This window comes from Paramisgurnus dabryanus, chromosome 14, assembly GCF_030506205.2.
Source record: "Paramisgurnus dabryanus chromosome 14, PD_genome_1.1, whole genome shotgun sequence".
NCBI classification, from domain to species: domain Eukaryota; kingdom Metazoa; phylum Chordata; class Actinopteri; order Cypriniformes; family Cobitidae; genus Paramisgurnus; species Paramisgurnus dabryanus.
The window spans coordinates 20,210,761-20,236,911 of record NC_133350.1 but is presented as its reverse complement, the minus strand read 5'-3'; the positions used below and the strand labels follow the sequence as shown (position 1 = coordinate 20,236,911).

General features: G+C 37.0%; 1 protein-coding gene across 2 annotated transcripts; it reads right to left on the bottom strand.

Annotated features, from left to right (window-relative positions):
• Nucleotides 1-612: 612 nt before the first annotated feature.
• On the bottom strand, nt 613-24,700 carry sfmbt1 (Scm like with four mbt domains 1). 2 transcript variants are annotated; one of them, XM_065241505.1, is made up of 21 exons: nt 24,550-24,700; nt 22,291-22,348; nt 21,916-22,010; nt 19,508-19,751; nt 17,171-17,259; nt 16,639-16,891; nt 13,342-13,439; nt 12,399-12,500; nt 10,096-10,255; nt 6,337-6,419; nt 5,931-6,057; nt 5,628-5,741; nt 5,354-5,396; nt 5,208-5,278; nt 4,976-5,118; nt 4,739-4,848; nt 4,202-4,377; nt 2,705-2,883; nt 2,299-2,523; nt 2,042-2,170; nt 613-1,950 (listed from the first exon to the last, which is right to left on the bottom strand). In XM_065241505.1, exons 2-21 carry the CDS (start codon nt 22,313-22,315, stop codon nt 1,810-1,812), a joined length of 2,607 nt encoding a protein of 868 aa, XP_065097577.1. In that variant the 5' UTR covers nt 22,316-22,348; nt 24,550-24,700; the 3' UTR covers nt 613-1,809. The 2 variants fall into 2 exon arrangements, with proteins under 2 accessions (XP_065097577.1, XP_065097578.1); XM_065241506.1 differs by having other exon boundaries at nt 4,976-5,115.
• Between the last annotated feature and the right edge of the window lie 1,451 nt (nt 24,701-26,151).

Sequence of the window (26,151 nt, the reverse complement as noted above, 5' to 3'; positions counted from 1 at the left end):
ACTATAATGTACAAAGTTACCATATTTAAAATAATAAAACACTTATACAGAAAAGACTTAGAATTATTTTCCTATTCAAAAATAAATGCAACAATGCCAGATAAAGGAAGATAGGACCCGATGGAGTTTTCTATGACATAACCTTCAAATACACATAGCACCTTTTACATTTTAGAAGAGAAAATGACAATTACAGTCCATTTAAAAGTTATTTTGTTATACCACGTGGCTGTTGAATGCTTTATTCTAATTGGTTGCGAAATGTTTCATGGGTATGCATGCATTATTTTACGATAAACACACACCTGACTGGTCAAATGTATTTAATATTTAAATAACCACCAGAACAATGTCTGTGGTAACCAAAAGGTACTTTGAATTAATTGAAAGTAATGCACTACGCTTCACGTCGTACCGCAGTACCACCTAAGGTGTGCATTATTTTTTAAATAATTTTAAGGCTCGTTGTCAATAATTCCTTACATAATAAACAATGGATTCATAGCAGTTATCAAAGAAAATAAATTCATTTTTAAAAATTAAAAAAAAAAAAAACCCAAAAAAACAAACAACACTGCTAAAAGTCACTACTTGAAAGGAGAAGCTTGAAGACAAGATTCCAATCAATTTATTTTCTTTTAAATAACATTTTCCACCAACAAGTAATTTAAAGTAAACCATTATTAATTTAATATCCTTTGATCAACTGGATCAAAACAGATCATGGCAAAACAAGTTATCAAAAACATCTTTTACCAATCCAGCACGAATGAAGGGGAAGCAAGGGAAATGGATGTTAAATGAAGAAAAAGGAGACTGTTGCATATCTCACTATCAATTCAATTACAGTCCATAAATGACTTTTCACTCTGGATGTCCATAGCTTTGCAACACAATCTAGTCATTAGACTATTAAAACATAGATGCCCTTGTATTTATTCAATGAATTTAAACAGATTAAAAAATATTTGCTGACATGTTAAAAGAGTACAAAGCCTCTTTTCAATTTGGTGTTGATAGACCCTGGATTTGCCACTATAATGTCGCTATCACAGTCAGTGACATAACCTGAAATATTTATGTGCTTCTGTCTTAACCATAACACCTCATCATTGTTTATTACCTTGCACTTTTATTTAGTAACGCTTTTCTAGAATATGCAAATTTTTTATTAGTATTTACAGAAATCACAGAAGCAGGCACATCATGCCCTTTCTTTTGTACTGTTGTGTTACAGTGTTATTCCCAAGGTTTTTATTTAAAAAAACAACACAAACAAAGCGAAATGGGAGCTTTAATCCCACTAAAATTAACATCTGGTTATTTACACTATTTACATTCACAATCCTGTATGTACACGTTTGCATACCACTTACAGTACATGGGCAATTGTTATTTTGTGCTTAAGGTAATTGCATTGTCATCCGCTCTACAGTTAATAACCGTTTCAGAAATGAGTGAAGAGCTTTGCTTATTCTCGCATGGACTAGTATTTTTGATCCAGGCTTAACATAACCTGAGCTGAACTAATCTCTAAAAGAAAGTTGACACAAACTAAACAGTAGTCCAGGACAAGGCTCAAATTGAGATGGACAGCCCAGCTGTAAAGTACCAGATTCACCCTGTTGAAAACGCCTCTCCAGTAGTTAATCTAGACTGTGCCTGCTGTGTAGACAAACTAATGGTAAGGGAGGCTTCTAAAGCGCTTAGTGAGTTTAAAGGTTCCTTAGAATAAAAAAGGAAGATCACAAACATCAAGTAATCGCCCCAAAATGTAATAGCTCTACCCCTCTATACAAAATGTTAACCTCAGCTGGCAAACTGTTGATAAAACGCAAGCTTGACCCTCTCAATGTGATGGCACAGCTTGATGGCAGGGCCGAGCTTCAGGTCCATACACTCTTGTACAGTGGGAAGATTCAACAGAAGCAGGGCCTGACCGTCAATTTCCTAGAAGATAAACAATCATCAACACGTGAGTTTTTACATAAATGGTCCCATGTGAATGTAACAGAGATGTGTACTGTGTGCATTTCATTACTTGATCCATAAAGATGCGTGCAAGAGGAGCACAATCAGTCGTCCTGATGAAACGCACAACGTCTGTGACACTCCATTCCAGAGGACTGCTGTCTAAGCAAAGCTTCTGAGGAACTTCAACCCGTGGACTCTTCAGAAGAGACAATGCAAAACAATCAGCATTGCATACGGTCTAATAACAGATAGATCATGTGAAACTGCCTTGTTTGGCCAAAACAAGTGCCTGTGATGCTTTAAAATAGGTTAACAAGGTGTTACCTTGGGTGAAGGAGGTCTGTTTTCATCATCCGAGCAGGAAGGCGAGCGAGCCTTGCGGCGTCTACGTGTAGGACGGGGTGTTTCGGGAGGAGAGGGGGAGGGGGTCGGAGGCTGTGACTTTTTTTCCGAATATTCAGAGTCATCCATCAGCTCGTCCTGCAGCTCAGAGCCAGTATCTTCACTCAGAGAATCATCATCATCCAGGTCTTCTTCATCACCACTGCCCTGTGGGACCAAATAGCAAGTGGTCATGTAAGCACGTTCTGTTCAGTTACATTCATATCTGAAGCAGCTAAATTCTGTTCATGTGCTGAATCTTAATATCTATGTCATTTACACTGGGTCCGTCCAGTGCTGTATTTCACATTCGTAAGATAATGGTAAACAATATGAAGTCTTGAGTTACCTGAGGAGAGCCTGCTGGAGTATTGTCGACCGAGGCAGAAGAGCGCCTCTTTTTGTGGACGAAAAGCTGCTTTCTTCTCTTCCTCCTCCTGCCTCGTCTCTTTACACCACCCTCCAAGTTCGAGTGTCCTCCAGGAGGTCGACCCACACGCCTGCTCTTCTTTTTTCCATAGTAATATGCTACAAAGCAAGTTCGGTTAGCTTAACAGAGCAACTCTAACAAGTAAAGGCAAACAGAAGCCTCAAAATCATGTGGTATGAATTATTAAAGGATAAGTCAATTTTCTAAAAAAAAAATATCAAGATAATTTACTTACCACCATGTCATCCAAAATGTTGATGTCTTTCTTTGTTCAGTCGAGAAGAATTTTTTTTTTTTAAGGAAAACATTTGAGAATTTTCTCATTTTAATGGACTTTAATGGACCCCAACACGTAACAGTTTTAATGGAGTTTGAAATTGCAGTTTCAAAGGACTCTAAATGATCTCAAACGAGGCATAAGGGTCTTATCTAGCGAAACGATTGTCATTTTTGACAAGAAAAATAAAACATATGCACTTTTAAACCACAACTTCTCGTTTATCTCCAGTCTTGTGATGCGCTAGCGCGACCTCGCGTAATGACGTAGAAAGGTCATGTTTTACATATATGAAACGCACATTTGCGGACCATTTTAAACAATAAACTGACACAAATACATTAATTAGTATCATTCGACATACAACAACGTGAGAACGGTCCTCTTTCTCCACACTTGTAAACACTGGGGTGTAGTTTTGTATACATCATCCGTGACCTCTTGACGTGATGACGTATTGCCTGAGGTCGCGCTGGTGCATCACAGGACCGGAGATAGACGAGAAGTTTAAAAAGGTTTAAAAAGTGCATATTTAAAAGTGCATTTTTTTATTTTTCTTGCCAAAAATGATCGTTTTGCTGGATAAAACCCTTATTTCTCGTTTGGGATCTTTTACAGTTTTTTGAAACTCCGTTGAAAAAAACTGTTAAGTTTTGGGGTCCATTAAAATTAAAAAATTTCTGGAATGTTTTCCTCAAAAACATAATTTCTTCTCGACTGAACAAAGAAAGACATTAACATTTTGGATGACATGGTGGTGAGTAAATGATTTGGATTTTTTTTTAAAATTGACTAATCCTTTAATGTGGTCTAATATCAGGTAAGCTGTCAAAAACATTCTGATTATAATTTATCTTAAAATCAGAAGAAATACAAAAAATATTTTAGTTTGAGAAAGCAACAATTTCAAATATCTGAAATCAGAATATAGCTTTTATATATACAAAATATAAATGTTTTTCTTATGATTTTGGTGTAAAATGTGACCTGAACCTGTTTTTGTGAAATATGGGGGTAATTTAAATCAACAGTATATTTAAAAGCAGACATGACTCTCTTAATAAATTTATAATAATTATAATAGCAAATCCCAAAATATACCCGTCAAGTTCCCAAGTAGTAAAAAAAGTGATCCTCACTGTATTTAGTTTTGGTTAGCACTGAGCAGTTCTCCGAGCAGCGCTCCAGAACCATTTTTGGGCCGAACAGGTTGGGACAGCACTCTAGTTTAATGCATGTCTTCCTACAAAAGTCAGCCACCTGGTCCGCTGTGCGAACTATCTCTACTGTCGCCCTGTAGCTCTTCCCTTTGTACCTGTGAAACACGCAGACTGTTTAAGAAAACAAGACCCAACTAAATATATATATTTTTGAATTATGTAAATAATATATTACTTTATATTAATTGGTAAACACATTGACAAAGAGCATAAGCCTCAAAATTGATCAACATACTAAAGTGAAACTATTCTGGGTGACGACCCCAGGCCAAATCTGCACCGGATCCGCACCGGAGCTGCTGACTTTGGCGTGGATCCGGTGCGTATCTGGCCCGGAGTCGTCTGCTGTCTGTTAAGCTACATATTTTAAGCAAAATAATTTGTTTTAATACTGTATATCTATCATTCAGACTACTGTGGGATAGTGGACTCATAAATGAAGGGGACTAGAGTTACTTGGCTTTAAGCGTCTCTCCGTGACCCTGCCAGTGGCCCTCCTGATCCAGCTGCAGCTCCCTTAACACTCGACTGGGCTTATAGGCAGAATTTATCAGGAGCGTCAATACCTGCACATGCCACAGTTCAGCAGGTTAACATGAGGAGTTAAGAAGTCTTTAAATAGCATGCGTAAAGTTTTCTTTTGCATTTAATAGGAAAATACTTATTTAAGACAAATAAACTGTAATGTCTAACCTCTTTTAGTACCAGGACACAGTTCCCAGGTCCCACACACTGGGGTAGCTCTGCAATACGGCCTTTATTGAGGTAGGGTCCTGAGAAGCAGCGATGGTTAAAATAGATCTTAGGGCAGCAGTATTTTCCATTTGTCTGGCCTGCTGAAAGATGAATAGTAACATGTTGGTGTGTTTATGACTTGATTAATCGCATTACTATTCATATAACTACTGTGTGTTTCAGTGCTTACCTATCTCAGCCTGACTGTGGTTCAGCTGTTGTTTGGTAGTATCAGGTGAGGAGTCTTTTGATGGGAGCCGGCTATAATGAAAAAGATAAATGAGTATCTTTCTATAACTCAAACTGTAAACTTAAACCTGTTTGTGTCTTTCTTACTGTTTCTCTGGCTGAACGACCGCCACCTTTCTCTGTTTTTCCACTGCAGGGAAAACAAATAAGAATGTGATGTAACTGCTAAGAACAACCAAATGTACATGAAGCTGTAAGAGTATTTCAAATATAGATATTAGATACAAGTTGGTTAATCAAAACATTGAATTCAAAAGAAACTAGTTTGAAGTTATGCTGACGCAATGCTCTACCGGCTGACTTACAGGAACAAAGTTGGAAGTAAACAAAAAAGTGACTGAGTAAGCCATTTTTCACTGACCTCTGGGCTTGCTGGGGTGCTGGAGAGGGTAGCCATTTGTCTCACACCAGCTCACTGGAAAAACATCCATTGAGTCTGTGTGAACTATGATCTCTGGGATGGGCTGCTTTAAACCTGAGGTAAACAGAGACGCTTCTGTGAGGTCTACAGATATAAATAATATAAAGGCTTAAGGGCAGTATTAGCTAGGAGTCTATTAGTAGACTCACTATTTTTAATCAGGGACTGAGCTTTATCAGTTTCCTCTGACATTACATAATCATTTGTGGTCATGCTGTTAAAAGAAGAGTGTTGACGTCACACCTTCTAAACGAAGCCACATGTGTTGACCTTTGACCTTGGTAACAGCTGCTACGTGAATGTTTTCAGGGCAGAGCGGGTTGACGGCCTCCAGCATCATAGACTCTTTAATGCACTGATCAGATGGGTCCTGAAAGGAAATGTAAATGTGTCAAGCTGTAAATCCATGAATAATTGAATAAAAAGATGATGTAAATGCCTTGAAGTATGTAGCTTGTGCGAGTGTACTGATGCTTGTAATCGAAAATTAATTTTTTGCTATGAAATATTAAATGAAAAATATGACATAATTAAAAAAACAAAATATATTATTTTAGTTTATATTTAATATATTAAGAACATTTTTTTTAAATCTATTATTAGGGTCTAAATCTATTATTATATTTGCATATGTAGAAAAGAAACTCACAGTTGGGAAGCAGTGCTGGGGCGCAGCTTCAGCCCCACACTGCTTTAGATAGTCAGCCCAGTCAAAGTCCTGACCTTGAAACCCTATGAAGGCACAAATACACACACTATGTCAATGAGTGCACCTGAGATAAGCTATAAACCGCATGATTTCCTTCTTACTATACATACAGATTAAAAATTAACTAAAATGCTGCATGAAAATGATTTGCACTTTGAAGTAAAACATAATAACAAACGGAGTTCTAATGGTAATCCATAGCCAACGAATCAATATGTCGACATCACAGTGCTAATTGTTAGATCTTTTAATAGCAAACAGGGAGGTCAATAGCTGTCCCAGCTATTCAAAGGCTGCGACCTCCGAAAGCTGCATTCCAAGACTGATTGCGTCACAGCAGAGCGACTGAAGGTTAGTGAGGCCTTCCTAATTTAAAGGGACAGTAAGTAGGATTTACCCCATCTAGTGGTGAAATTGTATTTTGCATTCAAATTAATAATGCTCTTTAGCGCTTCGTTTTTCCAAATGCGTGTTGCAAATACGGTAGCCGTATGTATTCACTGATCTCCTTGTCCGTTTCAGCTGGTTCACGTGTTCTGAATGAAAACACATTGTGGAAACGCGTTGGTAGGCTAGTGCTTTTTGGCCCTCTCTGCTATTATAGTTTGTCAATACGGCGGAACGACTTGGAAGCCTCCTTGGACTTACCCGTTCAATGTAAAGAAAGAGAAGGAATTCTAAGCTTACAAATAAAAGTCAGATCATTGGCAGAGGTCATTTGACACCAATGAAGACATATTTATGAATAAAGACATTGATTTTAATTAATCAAACACTTAAAATCCTACTTACTGTCCCTTTAAAGGATGCGTAATGACCGAATGGATCCTTCATATGCTCAGTTATCCCGAGATTCATTCAAACTTTTGTTACATAAGAGTGTGTATTTGGTAGAAAAGTCCTTGACACTGTTTTTGGAATTAATATTTCTGCAATACTGTGTATGTTGTATTTTACTTTTGTATATTTCTGGTTGGTTGATTAATTTGATATGAAGAGTTTGGTTCTAAAACGAGATAACGCCTTTTATAATTTTCAAAAATCTTGTTTTTTGATTGAGCATTACAAATATCAATCAAACTGCAGTTGATTTGTTTTGATAAAGCCCTCATAACTAAAAAAAACACAGCCAAGTAGCAGAATAAAACACAATAAAAACATGAGAACATGATAATAAACATGTTTTGACAAATTTTAAGTAATTTCGTATTGGAATCAAATCCTTTATATAGGCTACTGTTGTTTAGTTTAATTTGCAACTTCATATTTTCTAAAATAAATACATTTATTTTTTATTCCATATTTATTTTAACAGGTCAAAAATGTCTCTGCTGTGACCCGCTGACAGGCACAATAGGAGGGAACAGCAGATGGCATAACTATTATATGGATCCTCTGTAGGCTAGACTAGTCTCATTTCAGTTCACTGTCTGGACTTCGAAGGACGCGACCTTCAAAGGTGCCAGCCTTCATATTGGAACAAAGTGTCTATATTTGATGCAGTTATAGATGGTTTAATCCGGCGCATGGTTGCGGTTTTGCACCTTGCTCGAAGTTAAACGATTAGTCCACTTTCATAAAAAAAACTATATTCAGATAATTTACTCACCCCCATGTCATCAAAGTATGTCTTTATTTGTTTAGTCAAGAAGAAATTAAGTTTTTGAGGAAACATTCCAGGATTTTTCTCATTAATAGACTTTAGGGTTGCATAACGATTAATCGGGATTAATCTATTGCAGAATAAAGGTTTTTGTTAACATTATATATGTGTGTGTGTGTGTGTGTGTGTGTGAACTGTGAATAATAATGATGTATATATAAATATGCACACATGCATGTATAATTATAAGGAAAAAAATATATTTATATATAAAGTATTTATATTTAACTATAATATAAATTATATAAAATATACAAATGTATATACACATGTAAACATTTCTTAAATATATACATATGCATGTGTGTGTGTGTATTTATTTATACAAAGTTATTATACACAGTACACACACACACACATATATGATGTAAACAAAACTTTTATTGTGCAATAGATTAATCCCGATTAATCGCTATGCAACCCTATTTACTGGACCCACAGTTTAAAGTTTCAATGCAGTTTCAACGCAGCATCAAAGGGTTCTAAATGATCCCAAACGAGGCATAAGGGTCTTATCTAGCGAAACGATTGTCAAAATTGACAAGAAAAAACAAAATAAGCATTTTTAAACCACAACTTCTCGTCTTGGACTAGCCGTGTGACCCAGTTCAAACTAGGGATGCTCATATCAGTTAATTTTCCCAACCGACAACCGTAGCTTCTAAACCGAACATTAACCGTTAACTTATAAGATTTTAATATGAAATTATCATTGAGTAAAAATACAGTTGACCGTTGTCTGTGAACTAGTAAAAACAAAACATTTAATTTGAACATGCAAACAGCAGCAACAGATCAACAACAGAACCAGGATTCATACATTATCAGATATTCACGCAACATTACCTTATTAAAAAGCACGCGATCAGTCCAGAGGATTAATATCCAAAAAGGGCAGATTGTCTCCGTTTCATCTACCACAGTGGTCATTTCTAAAGCAGGATGCTTTTCAGAAAGTTTTGCTTTTGCGTCGTCTTTCTCCGTTTGTGCAAAAAGAGAGATGTTTATGGACAGGGTCAGAGGCCATCAGCGAACGTCTGTCCGGATGTGCGCGAGACGGACCGCGTCATCTTGCACGGACACTGATAATGTTAATCTGTCATACATTCTTACCTACGGTGAACGGTTAAACGGTCAATGTGAGCATCCCTAATTCAAACATCAACAAAAAGTAATGTCACACAGATTTGCTTAAGAGTGCCTTTAAGTTAAAAAATATTCAGTTTTGTTTTAGTTAATAATTTTAGTGCCTCGTCTTCAACTTATTTCATGTTTTTGCCAAGGCAACATTTTTAATTATTGTTTACTTTAAGTTTTTCAGCAAATATTTAGGGCTATATTTTACTTGATACCAATTAACATGTTTTTTTTACAGTTTTAAGTTTTTGAGATTTAGTTTTTTCTTAACAATAACAACCCTCAAAAGCATAACCTGCTTCTAGAGAGTGCAAAATGTAGACCCCAGAACATTAGAAATGAAGAATGAATCATGATAAATCATTTTGCAGACATCATCTAGATTACGACTGTCAAAATTTGAATGACATCTCCAGCTGTTAAAATTAGGGGAGATCCATAATGACATGGCCAGACACACCAAGGTAGCCATCACATCTAATGACTGCTCTGTTGTGCAGCATAGCAGACAAGGAATGAGGAATTTTTCAGCAAACTGTGCATTCTCTAGTAAAAGCAATGTTCTCTCATGTTTCCATTTTCCTGTGTGATAATGCACACTGCTAGACAAATTCAGAGTGGTTTCGTGGTTACAAGGATAAAGTAAAATGCTTTCGGTGGCCTATCTAATTCCCTAATGTCAACATAAATGAACCACTGAAATGTTTTGAAGGATACAATCCAAAAAAAGCTTATAAAAATATTCCCCTACAGACAATTCAGGACCTACATATCAGCATTCCCAGAAAAAACTAAAGCTGTTTTGGAAGTAAGACTGCTTACCAAGATCTTAATGTATTGTTAAACATTTCAGTTACTTGCACTGTATATGCTGATCAAAGGACGTCACATCAACAGACCTGGAGGTGGGCTGAGCTTTACTCCATTCTTTAGACACCACTGTGTTGGGAAGATTCCAGGACTGTCTCTGTGACAGAGAAAAGCATGTCCACCCCCCTCTTTCTGTGTCTCGTCTCTCATGTCGTCCATCCGCACCAGAAAGAACTGATCATTAAACACCTGTCACACATGCGCACACACAAAGGTTAATGAAGAGAGCTACAAAAATAAAGGCACAGGTCTACAACCGGTTTTCCTGTTCAGTTACTGGAAGCATGTTTACGGAATACACCCTCTCTTTGATGTGGAATAATACAAGACACACTCTGCCTGTTTTTTTTTAAACCAACATTATTATTAGGGAAAGGTTGTGATTGAAAACACCAAAAGAAACAGAATCAAAGCCTCGGGCTGATCAGCTTCACATTCTCATAAGGGTGGAGGGCATTACGCTTAGGGCGTTGCCATGCAATAAGTAGGGTGTCTTCCTCGAATAAGCATTTTGGATTTAATACATTAACTTTACTACTTAAGTATAAGGTTAACTACAATAGTCTGGTATGTCAATCACAGTTTTGGGCAAACAAGAGTATACACTATGCGTGGGAGGTCTTTTAAATCTTCAAGTCAAAGTCTCAGGTGTGCCTACAATGTGTTTGTGAAGTTTCAGCTTAAAATACCCCACAGATCATTTGTTATAGGATGTCCAAAATGCCCCTATTTGGGTGGGAGCAAAAAGCGCGGTTTTTGGGCACTATTTTAACGATCTGAAACGCAAGTGCGAAGCGCAACGCGCAAGTGAGTTTGTGGGCGGATCTTGGGCGCTGTTGCTAATTTCCCGGCGTGAGAAATAACTCTTGCGCCGGGCGCAAATCAATAAGGGGTTGGTCTGAAGTAGGTTCATTATTCATTGGTGTGGTTTGGGCGTAACGTCAAATAAACCAATCAGAACGCTATCCAACATTCCCTTTAAACGAAAGGGCGCAAGTTCCATGGCGGGTTGCTATTATTATGCCGGATTTACCAGGCTCACGCCAGGAGCGGTTTACAGCCGAGGAGACCCACGTTCTTGTAAGAGCAGCAAAGACAGAGAAGTTGTTTTGTATGGGGATGGGAGAAACCCGCCCAAATCAGCGTAGGTTAAACAGGCGTGGGAGGAAATAGCCACAGTCTCATCAGCTGGCATCCCCATCATTGCGCCAAGCGCTACAATGATGTCAGGAGACGGGGGAATCCCAAGCTTGCCAGCATAAATTGGGCACGCCGTGTAACTGGAGGTGGATCTGCCTCTACACAGACGCCAGCAGAGGACATCGCTGCGTCCACCCTCACCGCTGAAAGGGTTTGGGGGCTTTGAAATCGGACCCAAGAAACGCAAGCAAGGTCCAACCCCAAAGTTCTCTTACAAATCAAGTTCAAAATAAGTTAATTATTATTTACATAAAATAAACGTAATACAGCCACACAACAAACTTATGAAAATATTTTAATCGTTATTTGCATGAGAATTTTTTAACACAGCCACACAATAAATAAAAACTATCACCACAATGCTCACCACTATGATTCCCCTTATCTCGTGTATTAATATTTTTAAGTGTAACAATTTATGATTTGCAAAAATAACTGTTGCATCTGTGTAGATTAGATAAGCAAAGTGTGTGTGCGTTGTGCACGCTATACATTATGGTCAAGCATGCGCCCTTAAAATAGCATAATGAACAACGCGCAACGCGCCACTGATTTTAAACTTTTTTTTTCTGGTCAGTGGCGCAATTGTTTTTTGAAACTGCAAAATAGCATCAGGGATGGTTTGCGCTGGAACACGCCTCTTTTTTTGCGCTGAACTGCCCAGGGAGCGCAAGTTCATTCCCTAGTTTGCCGACGTGGGTCTGTGGAGGGAAAAACCCGCTGTGCGCCGGTGCAAAATACGAATGATACATGCGTCACTGACAAAGTCAATTGCGCTGGGTGCAAGATAGGCCCCTTTATGTGTAAACCTTTAAAATGCAAATTACTTATAGATAGTGAGTGCTTTCAGTTAAATAGATCTGACTTATGTGCTACAGCATGCTAAAAAACACATTTAGAAAAGCTTTTGGGTAAAATAAACTAGTCAGTGAGTGGCTGTGGGCGGGGCTTTATCAGTGTTGCATCACATCAACAAAAAAATTAAAACAGCGTGTCTCCTTTTTTAATCCCTATTAAACCATTGTATGGTTGTATTTGCACACTGCCAACACACATTTATGTCTAAACACCTTGTAAAAGTGGATTTTGCATAATATATGCCCATTATGATATAAGAGGTATGTTATGATACCTTTGCCACTGTGGCTGGGCTGATGGTGAAAGGAGCAGTTGGGTCCACAGCTTCAAGCTTCATTGCTTCAGTAAAACAGTGTGGTGTAATAGCCGGTCTGTCCTGAATAGAGAAACAAATAGTACATCAATTTAACTGAATAATTTACAAACGCAATGGTGTTTGCAAAACTGTATCATTTTCAACACAGCTTTTCATGAAATACTTGATTCATTGCATTCTGCAGTCAAATATCTTTAGGTGACACCATGTAAATTTAATAGGTAGCCATGTAATAAACAGGAGACCTAGAATAATTATATCTTATGGTGTGTGCCAAACAATGTCAGTGCAAGAATGTGAATAGACAAAAATGTGTCGGGTGACGCAAAAGATGGGAATTGAATGAATGCGCGATATCAGCATCAATCCCGTCTTCCGTGCAAGTTAAAAAATGTCAACTTGAGTTGGAAATTTGCATGATGTGCAAGCAAATCAGCAAAGAGCTTACTGACAAGTGCGGTTGTCTCCGAAAATGGAAAAGAGGAAAAACAAAACAAGTAATTTAAAGCAATTTGTGAATAGTTGCTTTGCTTTTGGTGTGAACACACATACAATCTTTCTACATACTTTACTGAATACACTGGAAAAACTAACTCATAAGTATACATGTTTAGGAAAATGTATAAAATTTTTTGTATGCATACTATATACAGGGGAAATATCAAAGGGCTAGTATGCTATTCTGGGCAATGGTAATTGGACGTTCTGCAGATGCCTCCATCCAAGGTGACTTACACACTACAAGGACAATCACCCTAAAGCAACCTGCACGTTCATGCTTTGCTCAAGGGCACAAGGCCACAGTGGGTTCACAATAACATTCCAGTTTACAGACTGTGCCATTAGGGTTCAAACTGGTAAACGCTGTAAATTTATCAAACCTGTCACAGTATTTACTGACCCTGTAAAACTCATCACTGATGCTGGAGTCCTGTTCCTGGGAGGAGACGCTCTTCTTCACCTCCTCCCATTCGGCTTCAGTCCGTAGAGGGAGGAGAGCTGCGAAAAACAAAAACAAACACACGATCAGCTGACCTCATCAACTGTGTATCTTTAAAAACCTACTGGACTCTGATCTAAGCCCCTGTAAACCTTCCCCCATGCATCAATCCCACATATTGATTAGCTAAACTCTCCCAGGGTGCACATGCATGGCTCAACAAAAAGGACTGGTCGCTAACCTAAGGTCAGCGTGAACTAGTTTTGGCCCAGTTGATTAAACCATTACTCAGTTTATTAGGTATTTATAGGTCTTAATGATTTGTTAAGCCTAAAGCCTGAAGTATAGTATGTTTTTTATGTGTACGCGAGCATACACAGTGGAACGCACAGCCTTGCTAAGTATAGTTTATTTGACTCGTACGTCTACACGGACGTTCAACACACGCGCATTGCAAACAAATGCAATGACTCTCCTTGGCTACATACTACATTGTACTGTACAATGTACATGGGTTTAACAAATTTGATGGTGCATGTACAGTACTCTTCTGATGATGATAATTGCGTACACGTAACAAAATGGCTCATACTTCGGCCTTAAAGGAATATTCAATTTTCTTAAAAGAAAAATCCAGATAATTTATTCACCACTATGTCATCCAAAATGATGTCTTTCTTTGTTCAGTCGAGAAGAAATTATGTTTTTTGAGGAAAACATTGCAGGATTTTTCTCATTTTAATGGACTTTAATAGAGCCCAACATTTAATACTTAACTCAACACGTAACAGTTTTTTTCAACGGAGTTTCAAAGGACTCGTAACGATCCCAAACGAGGCATAAGGGTCTTATCTAGCTAAACGATTGTCATTTTTGACAAGAAAAAAAAAATATGCGTGACCTAACGTAAATGCGTAGTGACGTAGGGAGGTCACGTGTTACATATATAAAAACACACATTTGCGGAGCATTTTAAACAATAAACTGACACAAAGACATTAATTATTATCAGTTGACATACAACAACGTCGGAACGGTCCTCTTTCAACACACTTATAAACACTGGGGCGGAGTTTCACGTTCGTCCTCTGTGACCTCTTGACATCATGACGTATTGCGTGGGGTATCACGACCGGATCTAGGCGAAAAGTTGTGGTTTAAAAGAGTATATTTTTTATTTTTCTTGTCAAAAATGACAATCGTTTTGCTAGATAAGACCCTTATGCCTCGTTTGGGATCGTTTAGAGTCCCTTGAAACTCCGTTGAAAAAAACTGTTACGTGTTGACTTAAGTATTAAATGTTGGGCTCTATTAAAGTCCATTAAAATGAGAAAAATCCTGCAATGTTTTCCTCAAAAAACATAATTTCTTCTCGACTGAACAAAGAAAGACATCAACATTTTGGATGACATGGTGGTGAGTAAATTATTTGGATTGTTCTTTTAAGAAAATGGAATATTCCTTTAAGTATACCAAGCTTGTGACAAAAATTAAGGCAAATGCATGGATCCATGATCTTGAGGTATACTTGAAATGTGGAAAACAGTTTTGTTAAGACTTTGATTTGACTTTTGAGGCAGTTTTGTTGAGACTTTAATGTTTTATGACTTGCAACCTTAAACATTTGGTGTTCTGTGATATTTAAATGTGACATTTCATAAGACTTTAAGATGCCAAATAAATCTTTAGTGTCTACGTATATGAAGTTCTAGCTCAAAATACTATATAGATAATTTATACGGTAATATCATGTTAAAATTGCCACTTTGTAGGTATAAGCAAAAATGTGTGTCAAATGAGCTGATCTCTGCACTAAATGGCAGTTTCGTGGTTGGATAGTGCAGAGTAAGGGGCGGTATTATCCCCTTCTGACATCACAAGGGGAGCCAAATTTCAATGACCTATTTTTTCACATACTTGTAGAAAATGGTTTACCAAAACTAAGTTACTTGGTTGATGTTTTTCACAATTTCTAGGTTGATAGAAGCACATGAGACCAAATTATAGCACTTAAAGATGGAAAAACTCAGATTTTCATGATATGTCCCATTTAAAACAATATCAACCTTATTGCAAGTCTCTATTAAAGTTTTTAAAGCATTGTTTTATGCTCTATTAATTAAGTAATTGCAAATTTCAGAGAGGTAATGGTGATAATATTGGAAATAAAAACATTCTCTTAGATATTATATTACAAGTTTTGACTGCATATGTCACTTTCATAACGCTGGAATTGCCCTGCTGTATGTCACCATGATGGCTGTATATGTATTTACTGTAAAACTGCTTATCTACAATGATAAAGCGCTATAGAAATTAATTGAATTGGAATTTAATTGAAAAAAATGCATTTGGATTTTAGTGGATATCAATGAAGTTGATATGCACATTAGTAAGAAAAATTAATAAAGCATATCATGTTAAAGTTTTCCCTAACCTTCTCTACTGAATGTTCTGATTCTTATGATTACATTCTTATGTGACTGCTAACACTGACAACACTTAAGATCCAAATATATTTCTAGTTTCTGCTTCTGTTACCATGGTTTTAGCAGCACTGACCACTTACATAATTCCAAACTAGTATTTGGATTTAGTATAGTGCAGAGCACATGAACAAAAAATAGCCATGTTAGAAATAATGCAATGTGCAAGGAAATATTATCACCAATTTATGATGCCAATTTCACCAATGCTGTGATACAACTGTATATCCATTTGGTAAAGCACCAAATGCAGGTGTTTGTCATCCATGTTACCAACACAATGCAAATCACTTGGTCATTCTTTTCCCATTTGGCAATGATGTTTGAAAAATTGTGAATCTGAAGGACATGACAGTTCTTTGAAAATAAAAGTTTTAACTTGCACACAGTACTGGTGCTCTATCGGTAATACTGGTTAACGGTCCAACATGCTTAGACCTGTATTGTGTTTGACCCAAGTACAGTTGTTTTGTTTTTTATGGTAAACATTATCTACATTAACATGATACTTTGGACTGCCAGTTAAATTGATACTTTCTGATTTAAACAAATATGTAAAACATTTCTCAGATCTTTCACCTTAGCTTGCCCACTCTATGTTGCAACTTCTACAGCAGTTGTGCTTAAATTAAATCATGTGCGAAGTTTCAATATTTAAGCTAAAATGGTTTACATACAGACACTTTATGGGAAATAAGCTAGAAATCCTAAACTGTATCTTGTCAATTTGGGCAAATATAATAGATAATCCCAGACGTATTAATACCCTCACCTGCTGGTGGTCCAAGAGTGCAGTTGTGCTCCTGTGCCCAGCCTGGCAGATGAAGAAGGGGATCCAGGTAGAAGACCCAGGTGATGGAAAGGGTGTCAGGGAGCCCCTCTGTGCCGGCATATCGAAGCCGTAAGCGTCCCCCTATGTTATCTTCGATTACTGCATACCAGACCACTTTAGCATTCTGACGGTCCACTAGCTCAACGTTAAGACTTGGATTAAAGAGATCTATGGGATTACACCCACGCTGGGCCTACACACACAGGAAAGACGAGAGAGACGATGATCATACAATATCTTAAAATCAACTTTAGAAACTTACATTGCACTTTGATCATCCATTTAAATTCAATGGTGGAAAATCTTGTCTTTTTCTGCAGCACTATCATACGGCTTTAGAAAACATGAAAGATAGCACACAAGTCATATGGACTCGTGCTACATTTGAGGGTGTTTTGAAATTAAGATAAACTTTTCCATAAATACAAATACATAAATGATCAAATGTACAATAAATGATTATGTCTCTCACCCCTTCCAGTAGATTAGCAGGTACACTGCATGTTTCAGCTAAAGCTTTCTCCAGCAGGGCCTCCCAATCCTCATGCTTTTCACGCACACCTATGCACAAATTCAAGGGAATATTTTGGAAACATTAGTGAAAAACAGTTGATCATATAACAGACTATATTGCTAAGAAATTTATTTATTTTGCGAAAATAAATAAATAAATAAATCATAGAAAAAAGGCACTGCTAGGCAGAATATTTTTTTTAACTCCATTCGAGGATTTTATTAATAAAAGATGCTTTAAGTATTAAAACAGGCCACTTAATAATTTCAGAGGACCTAAGTCTGTGCCTATCACAAAGCGGCAAGCCCCACCACAGCCGCCCTCCCCCATTTCCTGAATATGCCCACAAATCAACAGTCAACAACCATCTACAGGAATTAGCACTACAACACTGCGGCTGAAGTACTTAAAGATATGTGCAAATTTGGCGGTGTGTGGATACATGATGTATACAAAGCATTTGAGATTTGCATTACCTCTTTAAAGCCCGAATTTAACAATTTTCCCTAAACAGTTGAGCTATGATAAGCTCTTGACAGAATGATGAAATGAAACTACCGCCTGATTATAAAATCCCTCAGTTAAGCAAACTATACATGTGTGTGTGTGTGTGTGTGTGTGTGTGTGTCGCTGCATGTTGAGAATCCATTTTCAATTCATTTTAAAGGAAAAGCTGAGTGAAAAGTGCACACATGGGATTGTGGGACTGACGACACATCACAGCAAAAGGTGAAGTTGGGAATTGTATAACTTTATGCTAATGAGATGCGAAAATGCTGGGCGGCACGGGGTAAAGGCAGTGACATCTGTTTAAAGTATTTCAAAACCTTCAGATGTTGCTGGAGTTTACAATAAGAATAGAATAGAAGTAAATCATATCTATTCATGCTACAATTTTTATTTTAATCTTCACATGCAGTTTGTATGCTTTCCTTGTGTCTGGGCTTTTTAAACTGACCTGCATTTGTTTTGCATTCAGGATAAAGTTCCAAATGTGCAATTTACTGACTGATTGTGTATTGAAAGTGATCATAGATCACATTGAAGACAACCACACTAACTGTGTATTTTTTACAAAACCCCCCAATTGACAGTCCACTTACATTTGAGTGATACTAACTTACTCTGTACACCTAACCTGGTAAGGGGCAGCATTTATTCAGAGTTTCTTGCGGTCTCCTCCTCTGTTTAGCAGTAGCGGTGTTTAAATATCTCATAAGTGTATTCAGTACATTCATTAATTGTGTAAAAAAAATTTTAACTGTTTTGAATTTCAATCAAATTGGCAGTGCAAGTTTTTTAACATACTATTTTATATTTTTATATTTAAAAAATTGTAAACAATAAATTAAATAACTAGTAAAGTCCATTTGATATAATTAGGTGCAGAGACCGTCTAAATGTCCTTTTATAGAGGATCCTGTACATGATGATGTTGCATTCATTTGTAGGAAGCTACATTTATGTCGGGAAGGGATTTTTGTGCTATCCACATGCGTTTATTTGAGCAATATAATATTTTTTTCTAGTCATTTTAGATATATCAATACTCATATCCTTACGTGACGAATATATCAACGTTTGTGGGCGTGCTCTTACATTTAAACAGTTGCCTTTACTTTCTTATGATTTCACTGCCGCTGGTCTAGTGGTTAGTGCTGGGCACAGTGGGCAGCGTCAATGTACTTTCGGCGATCTAAGTTCGAATAACGGCTTGGCATATTTCGGTTATAACAATGTCAACATTTGTCCATAGCCTATTATGGCATAGTCGTATGCCTTATTTCATTTGTAGCTGCTGTCATGTTTTTTTGGTCCATGGGATTGCATCTGCATGAAAATGAATATGGTTCACTAACTTTATGTACCTCTGATATTTAAACAGTGATAAAAAATTAAACGTATGCATTGACTAAAGCAGCAATTTCCCACAACAACTCTTTTTTGTGAATATATGTTCATAGTTGCTGTACACTTGCAGCAGCACTTTCAGTTTTACTTGTGAAAAGTATTCGGACATCTACTTTACGTGCTGTTGCCATGGTAAATCGTAATATCAAAGCTCCATTGATGATGGCTTTTCATAGTGGCTGTGCACGCGCTTAATTCAGACTCAGTCTATTGAACGAACTCTTTCAGCTGTTCTGTAACCGAAAACTCAGAGTTTCCCGACTCAGAGTAAGTCAACTCAGAGTTCAAGATTTAACTCGTTGGTTGAACATTCTTATTAAAATGGGCACTAGCAGTAATTCAACAACATTTGAAAAGCAGCAATTTCAATGACTATCTGCTCACCCTCAGGAGGTCTCATTGGTCGACCTTGCTGTTTGCTCCATCCTAACGGGTGTAGGTCAGCGGTTGTGATGTCACACCAAAAGTCAGCGCGCCGGTCATCCTGGTAACCCTCATATCGCAGCAACAACAACTGCCCACAGGTGGTTATTATTGTGGCCACCCAGTAAGCACTTTCTGATTCGGTACGCACACAAACCTCCAGCTTCATACCAGGAGCCAAACCAGTCTGCAACCCCTGATCCACCTGCAGAAAATTAAAACACTAGGTGAAAAAACTGACCTAGACAAACAAATCACAAGTCACACCTTTTGTTTATAAAAGTAAATAAAAGTACTTATTTTCACTTGTTATACAGCTTTTCAGTGTCGACCTTAACAGTACATTTTGATATAAGCTGTTTTTATACTTTTAAGTCGCTAAGTGTGTTTCGGGGCTGATTTTAGCTTAGAAAAAATAAAAATTCATTACCTATGTTCAGTAATAAAGTTTGTTTGTTTTTATAATGCCATGCCAGCTTTTATGGCTATTTTCATGGTGAGAACATTTACAGTTAAACTATATTAAGTTTTTACAATCTATTTTTGATCTGATCTGAAGAAATATATACTTGGTTGAAGACCAGTAACAGAGTAACAAAAATTATCATGGGGTTAAAGCCAGCACAATCTAAAACATACTTGATGGATAAATAGTTTTGACAAAGAGAGCACATGTTTGTGGTAGGGCTGCATAACAACCAATCACAACTAATCGTTTGCAGAATTACAATTTTTGTTTACATCATATATGTGTATGTGTTGTGTATAATAATTAAGTATATATAAATACACACACATCCGCAAGAAGAAAATATAAATGATTTATAAATATAAAAATATATATACACACGTAAATATTTCTTACATATATATATATATACATGCATGTGTGTGTTTATATTTACATAATTATTGTAACAACACACACACACACAAAAACTTTTATTCGGCAAACCATTAGTTGCGATAAGTTGTTATGCAGCCCTAGTTGGTGAATCTTCTCTTAGTATTAAAATGCATCCACTTCATATGGCCTATTCTGCAACGGGTATAGACGGTTTCAGCAGTAACAACATAAACAAGCGGCTGTCGCGGTCCGCACGTAACTTCCGGTAAGCTCCGCTAAGAATAAACAACAACAAAGTTCTTTTAACGTAGTTTATTTATATAACAAGCAAAAAAACAACACATAGATTACCTAGGAAACCAAAATATTTGTTATTTTCGAGGAGGCATTTGTTCAAGATATCAGTTTAGCAACTAGTCAGACCATTAAAAAACGAAACCGGAAGTAAAGTTCGGATCCAGACGTGTATCACGTGCGTCCGATGAAAACGTTTATAAACAACCTGGTTCCATTTGTTTAAAAATTGATCAGATGGTAGATTTATGGAGTTTGTTCATAATATTCAGTTTGGCATTTGTTATTAATATAAAAATGAATTATAGCACTTTTCCATTGCCTAGTACCCCACGGTTTCGGTTGGGTCAGCTTACTTTTGGGGGCTTTTCCACTAAGTTCATAGTTCGTAGTTCGTGCGGTTCGTAGTACCCAATATTTTTTTTAAGTGCAACCTCGGTTTGTGTTCCAAGCGAGCTGAGCTTATACCAAAAGTGACGCGAAAACACTGTAGATCACTGATTGGTCTGAGAAAATCGTCACTAGCACCAGCGTCATCGCTATAATGTAAAAGATTAGCTTTACCTTCATGCTAGCTTGCGCTGTCTCTAGTAAACTTGTTGTCATATGTGCTTTGCTGTAAGTTCCCAAACTGCCTTTTAGCAATAAAAAACATCCACAGGTTGAGAATCAGGAACACCGTACCAGTTTTTTCCAGCCTTTCAGTTTGTGGTGGCACATTCATGATGCGCACGTCCGCATATATGCAAATGTACTTAAATGAAGCTCAGTGGAGCACGTCGACCGACGCAACGGGTGTTTGTACAGAAACTGTCATGTGAGACAGAGGTAGTGATAAACGCGATGTGCAAACATTTATTTGTGGTGGTCAATTTTAATTTTGTGGCATACTGAAAAATAAATGAATGTATGGGGATGTATGGAATTCCAACAACGCTCTCACTTGTATGATGTCACAGCGGTAGGCAGTTCAAATATAATGACACGCCCATAATCCCTCCCACTCCGAAGTGTTACTAAACTCGGTGGAAAAGCTAACCAAGCCAAAGTGAGGTGAGATGAGCTGACCCGACCTAAACCGTGGGGTATTATGCAATGGAAAAGCACCATTAATTGGTTTTAGAACCTGCTGATAATGCCTCTTTGGCACCTAAATGATAAGTAAATGATACTGGTTAAATGCTGCATTAAAAAAAGAGCATTCAGTCCTAACCCCATGTTTACTTACGTGTTTAAATGCATGATGAGGAACAGAAAATGCCCCGGTTTCTTCCAGATGATCATCCCAGTTAAACTCCATTGCATCTTGACCAGAGTCTGCATCTGAAACAATGCAACCACCAGTTCATACACCATACAGCCTGTCCAACTCTCACCATTCATCTCATGCATAGTAATGAAATACACTTCAAACTTGAACACTGCATGCAAAAATGTCAAGGGCAAGCGCTCCTAATCTAATTTAAATATGCACGATACAGTCAAAAGCCCACAATAGCATGATTTTCAAGGTCATGGAGCAGATTATGAGATTGTTTTTCAATTTATTTAGCAATGGAAAAGAAAGAAAGAAAGAAAGAAAGAAAGCAAATAAACAACTTACCAGACTCCAGCGCCTCAAGGCTCATGTCTAAACTCCCTGGAGCACAATCCAACAGCTTCTATATGAATAATGAGGGGGAGAAAACAACAATGAGGGAAAAACAAATAGAACGAAACATATTATGAGTTTTAAATTATATTTTACGTAAAAGCCCTTTTGTACAGCTATTTGAGTCTTGTGTGTGCGTGTTAGAAACTGTTTGTGACAAGATGGAAACATGAGGAGACTTGTACAAGACACATTTCACAGAGCCTAGTACTACATTTAAGCAAACAGGAGGAATCTCTGATGTGTTTGTAGCTTCAAAGATAAAAGCCACTTGTGACGCTCAGTCACCCACATCACCTTTGACAGTTAAAGACGCACACTGCTTTGAAAAAATAAAAAAGGCTTGTGAAGATTTAATACAACACCTTAAAGGCACAGTAAAGGCTGTTATAATTAAATATATGATATTGATATACAAATAAAACCACCTGAGACCTAAAAACTGAAAAAAAATACACTTACTCAGCTACAAACTAGAAAAAAGACAGGATGATGGAAAATAAAGAAAAAGGGAAAATGGCTAACAAAGTTGCATTAAGTTTGTCTATTCATTCAGAGCTGTCAAGCTGTCTTTGTGAAGGTTGACGTCTCTATTAAAGAGAGTCGGACAATCTCTCTGACAGCCATTGGCGGGCCACGACCCTCCTGCTCCACTGGGATCAACTCTTTCAGTACACCCCCCTCGACTCTAGCTCCGTCTCAAGACCCTGGAGCACAGCCCAGGCCACGGACACAATATACTGGGGGTCACGGTGGTCTCTAATAGGGGCTGAAAAGAGCAGCCAGGGAATGTCCCATTCCTTTACTATGATTATCTGCAGAACTATGAAAGCATGAAAAAATGACTACATGGTAACATATATAAGTAAAATAAAAAGAGCTATATAATTGACTACATTCTTACAGTGGTAACATGTACTGTTGTATTGAAACTATGGTTACCATGGTGATATTCTTAAAGGTAGACTCTGAAGGGAAAGGTATTGAGATGCTATACGTATGATGAAGTAAGGATAGACCAGAACAGCCCATATCTATTTCTGGTGTGAACCCTCAGCACATTCCTGCCAAGGTCTCCATCACCTCACACTAAAGACAACTTCCCCCAATTGATCCAAGGCCCACAAAATACGTGCGCGCACAAGCGAAAACGTACTGTAGATGACATAAAGCACCGATAACGAAAATAAGAGCATGACAAATGACGCAGTGACGGCGTGATCAACCACAGAGTGATCGACATTAAAAAGTATTTTATAGTTAATAAATCATATTAAAAAAATAAGCATTGCTTTTTAAAGTATTTTGAAGATAAATTTAAAATTAAAAGCCAATACAAATATTTTCAGAATGGTTCTTTGATAGACATTTAAAATTGACAATCGGATTTTATGTGACAGTGAAAACTATGTATAAAATAATGCAATAGGTGTATGTTTTATTTTTTAAAACATAATTTTGACAAATCAGAAAGCTGCCGCAGGATTTGCTTTTCTTCACAATAGATGTGACTTACAACACAACTTCTATTATGTAACACAACCAGAGAACGAAACTGTCATAATTTTCTGAAAGTGGTTAAGTTTCAACTTATTTATTTATTTATTTATAAGGTTAATAACTGCTAAAATATATGTTATTGTCAATAATAAAACAATATTTAGCAATTTTATATATAACTAAACCCCAAATAACCGCCATTTAGAAATACCAAAGGCAGTATGAATAGCCATTAGCAATTATTAAATATTATTCGGTTTATATATTATTCTTAGAAATTCTCCGTTAAAGGATGATAGTTGCCTGCTCGCGTGTAGTGTAGTGTGTTTGGCTAGCTACATATAACTGGATAATAGCATTTAATATATTCACGCCGATCGGGCAACTTTCATTCCGAAAGACACATAATGCAGTTGACAAATACGAATACCAAACCACGCGTTTTGTCAAAGACACTGTTTAGCGACGCTTTTTGTTGATGCGAGTGCGGCTGATTTCGTGCACATGCTAAAAACGCCTGTAACCAAGTCAAGTTACTGAAACGTCATAGCTTAAGCAATAGAGCCAGGCACTCATACGAGCGAGCACAAGTCACCTTTTTTGGAGACGGGAAAAAAGATGAAGGCAACGCAAAATAGCTCGTTAAAGCCAAGGTCGATAAGTACAAAGGGTAAAATACACAAATATTTGGGAATGCATTTCGTTTCTTACCAATGAGGAGTTTTTCAAGTCGGTTTTAGATGCCGTGTCTTTTTCCGCCTAGTCGTTCACGACCTCATTCCAATATGGCACAAAGTGCCCGTGCGCATGCGCCAGCTCTCGCGCGAGCCTCTCATCCACGAGCCCGGGGATTGATATTTGTTGGCTTTCGATTAAAAAGGCGAACTTGCCGCATATTTTAACACAATTACTCTTATGTCCTGTCGAAATAATACTGAAATAACCTAACAGCAATACTTTTGATAATATTTTGTGCTTGTATTTCTAATGTGCCCACACTGAACAATAAAAACGGTGGGACGCAATATTAAACGACTGTTTGCTTACAACTGTCATAACCTGTTCAAGTCTCCAGCGCGCGGTTACTAACGATTATTCTAGTTTATTAACGTTAGTGGGTTTTGAGTAGATTATTAGTATAAAAGATTTACCGCCCTGGCTTACTGCCGTTTTGTTCAGTACAGAAAGTGTTTGTCCTATTGGCTAGAATGTACCATTAAAGAGAGCTTAATCTATCGCACAACTGCGCCACGCTGAGCAGCCAGTTCCACTTTAATTCATCTTTCTAGATCCTTCTTTGTAGAAAACATCATTTTAACATTTAGGTAACCTTTTCAGAATAGTGAAAATGTTGTACAGTTAGCGTACAAAGAATATTTGTTGAAGAGAAACATATTTTTAATTGTTCTCATTTATTGTTCCAGGACAATTATATTATATTGGATTGAATTCAGGACGATATATATGACGAAATGTCCAAATATTAAATCGTCATTTTATGTAGGATATTCAAGGTTTTATTTAGTTATATATACAACTTGCATTGAAATGAAATCTAGCAAACTCTAAATAAACTGCAAAATGTTTAAGTAAAATCCAGCTGGAAGCTAGTTTTAGCTGGTTTAAGGAGGCAGTAGCTGGTCTTCCCAGCCTGGTCAAGCTGGTGGTCAGCTGGTCTTTCAGCTTGAGCAGCTAAATCCAGCTGTAAAAGTGACCAAAACACAGCTAGACCAGTGTGCAACTCCAGCAAAACCAAGCTGGGAGAACAGCTAAAACCATCTTACCAGCTTGCTGTTCTTAGCAGGATTTTTCATTATTGGGCAACAAAATAAAACTAAAATACAATTTTAAATAAGTAATATATTTTAAACTAAAAATATATTTTAGGATTTTTTTTATTAAAATGCTTAATTATGCGTTTAGGGTAAAAAGAAATAGTATATTTTCAGTCAGTCTGTCAATTGCAAAACACAAATATATATAATTGCAATATAAATACAAATATAAGAATACACTATTTTTAGATTCTAAAATAAGAATCTTCAAGGTCAAGGACTGGTGTTCATTCACTCAAGTCATTCATAGGGTACACAGGTCTTAATAGTAAAACCTAATACTATAGTTTACATCAGAATTTTAAACTATTGAACTACACACATAAAAAATAAACATTCATCCGATATTTCACTTAAAATCTAAAAAAAAATCTCTATTTTGGACCCCACACTGATTTTTTAATGTCTTTGCTACATAGTGGACATTTCTGCATGGTATGCCATATTAAGAGTCTTTAATTTTAAGTTTGCAGTTGAA

What these genes read in the sequence shown, in the direction of transcription:
- sfmbt1 (XM_065241505.1), bottom strand. Translation starts at nt 22,315, where the DNA reads ATGAGCCTTGAGGCGCTGGAGTCTG. An exon ending in CATGTGGCTTCGTTTAGAAG is followed by an intron (nt 5,742 to 5,930) that starts GTGTGACGTCAA and finishes TGTTTACCTCAG; the next exon opens with GTTTAAAGCAGCCCATCCCA. An exon ending in GGAGAGACGCTTAAAGCCAA is followed by an intron (nt 4,378 to 4,738) that starts GTAACTCTAGTC and finishes CGTGTTTCACAG; the next exon opens with GTACAAAGGGAAGAGCTACA.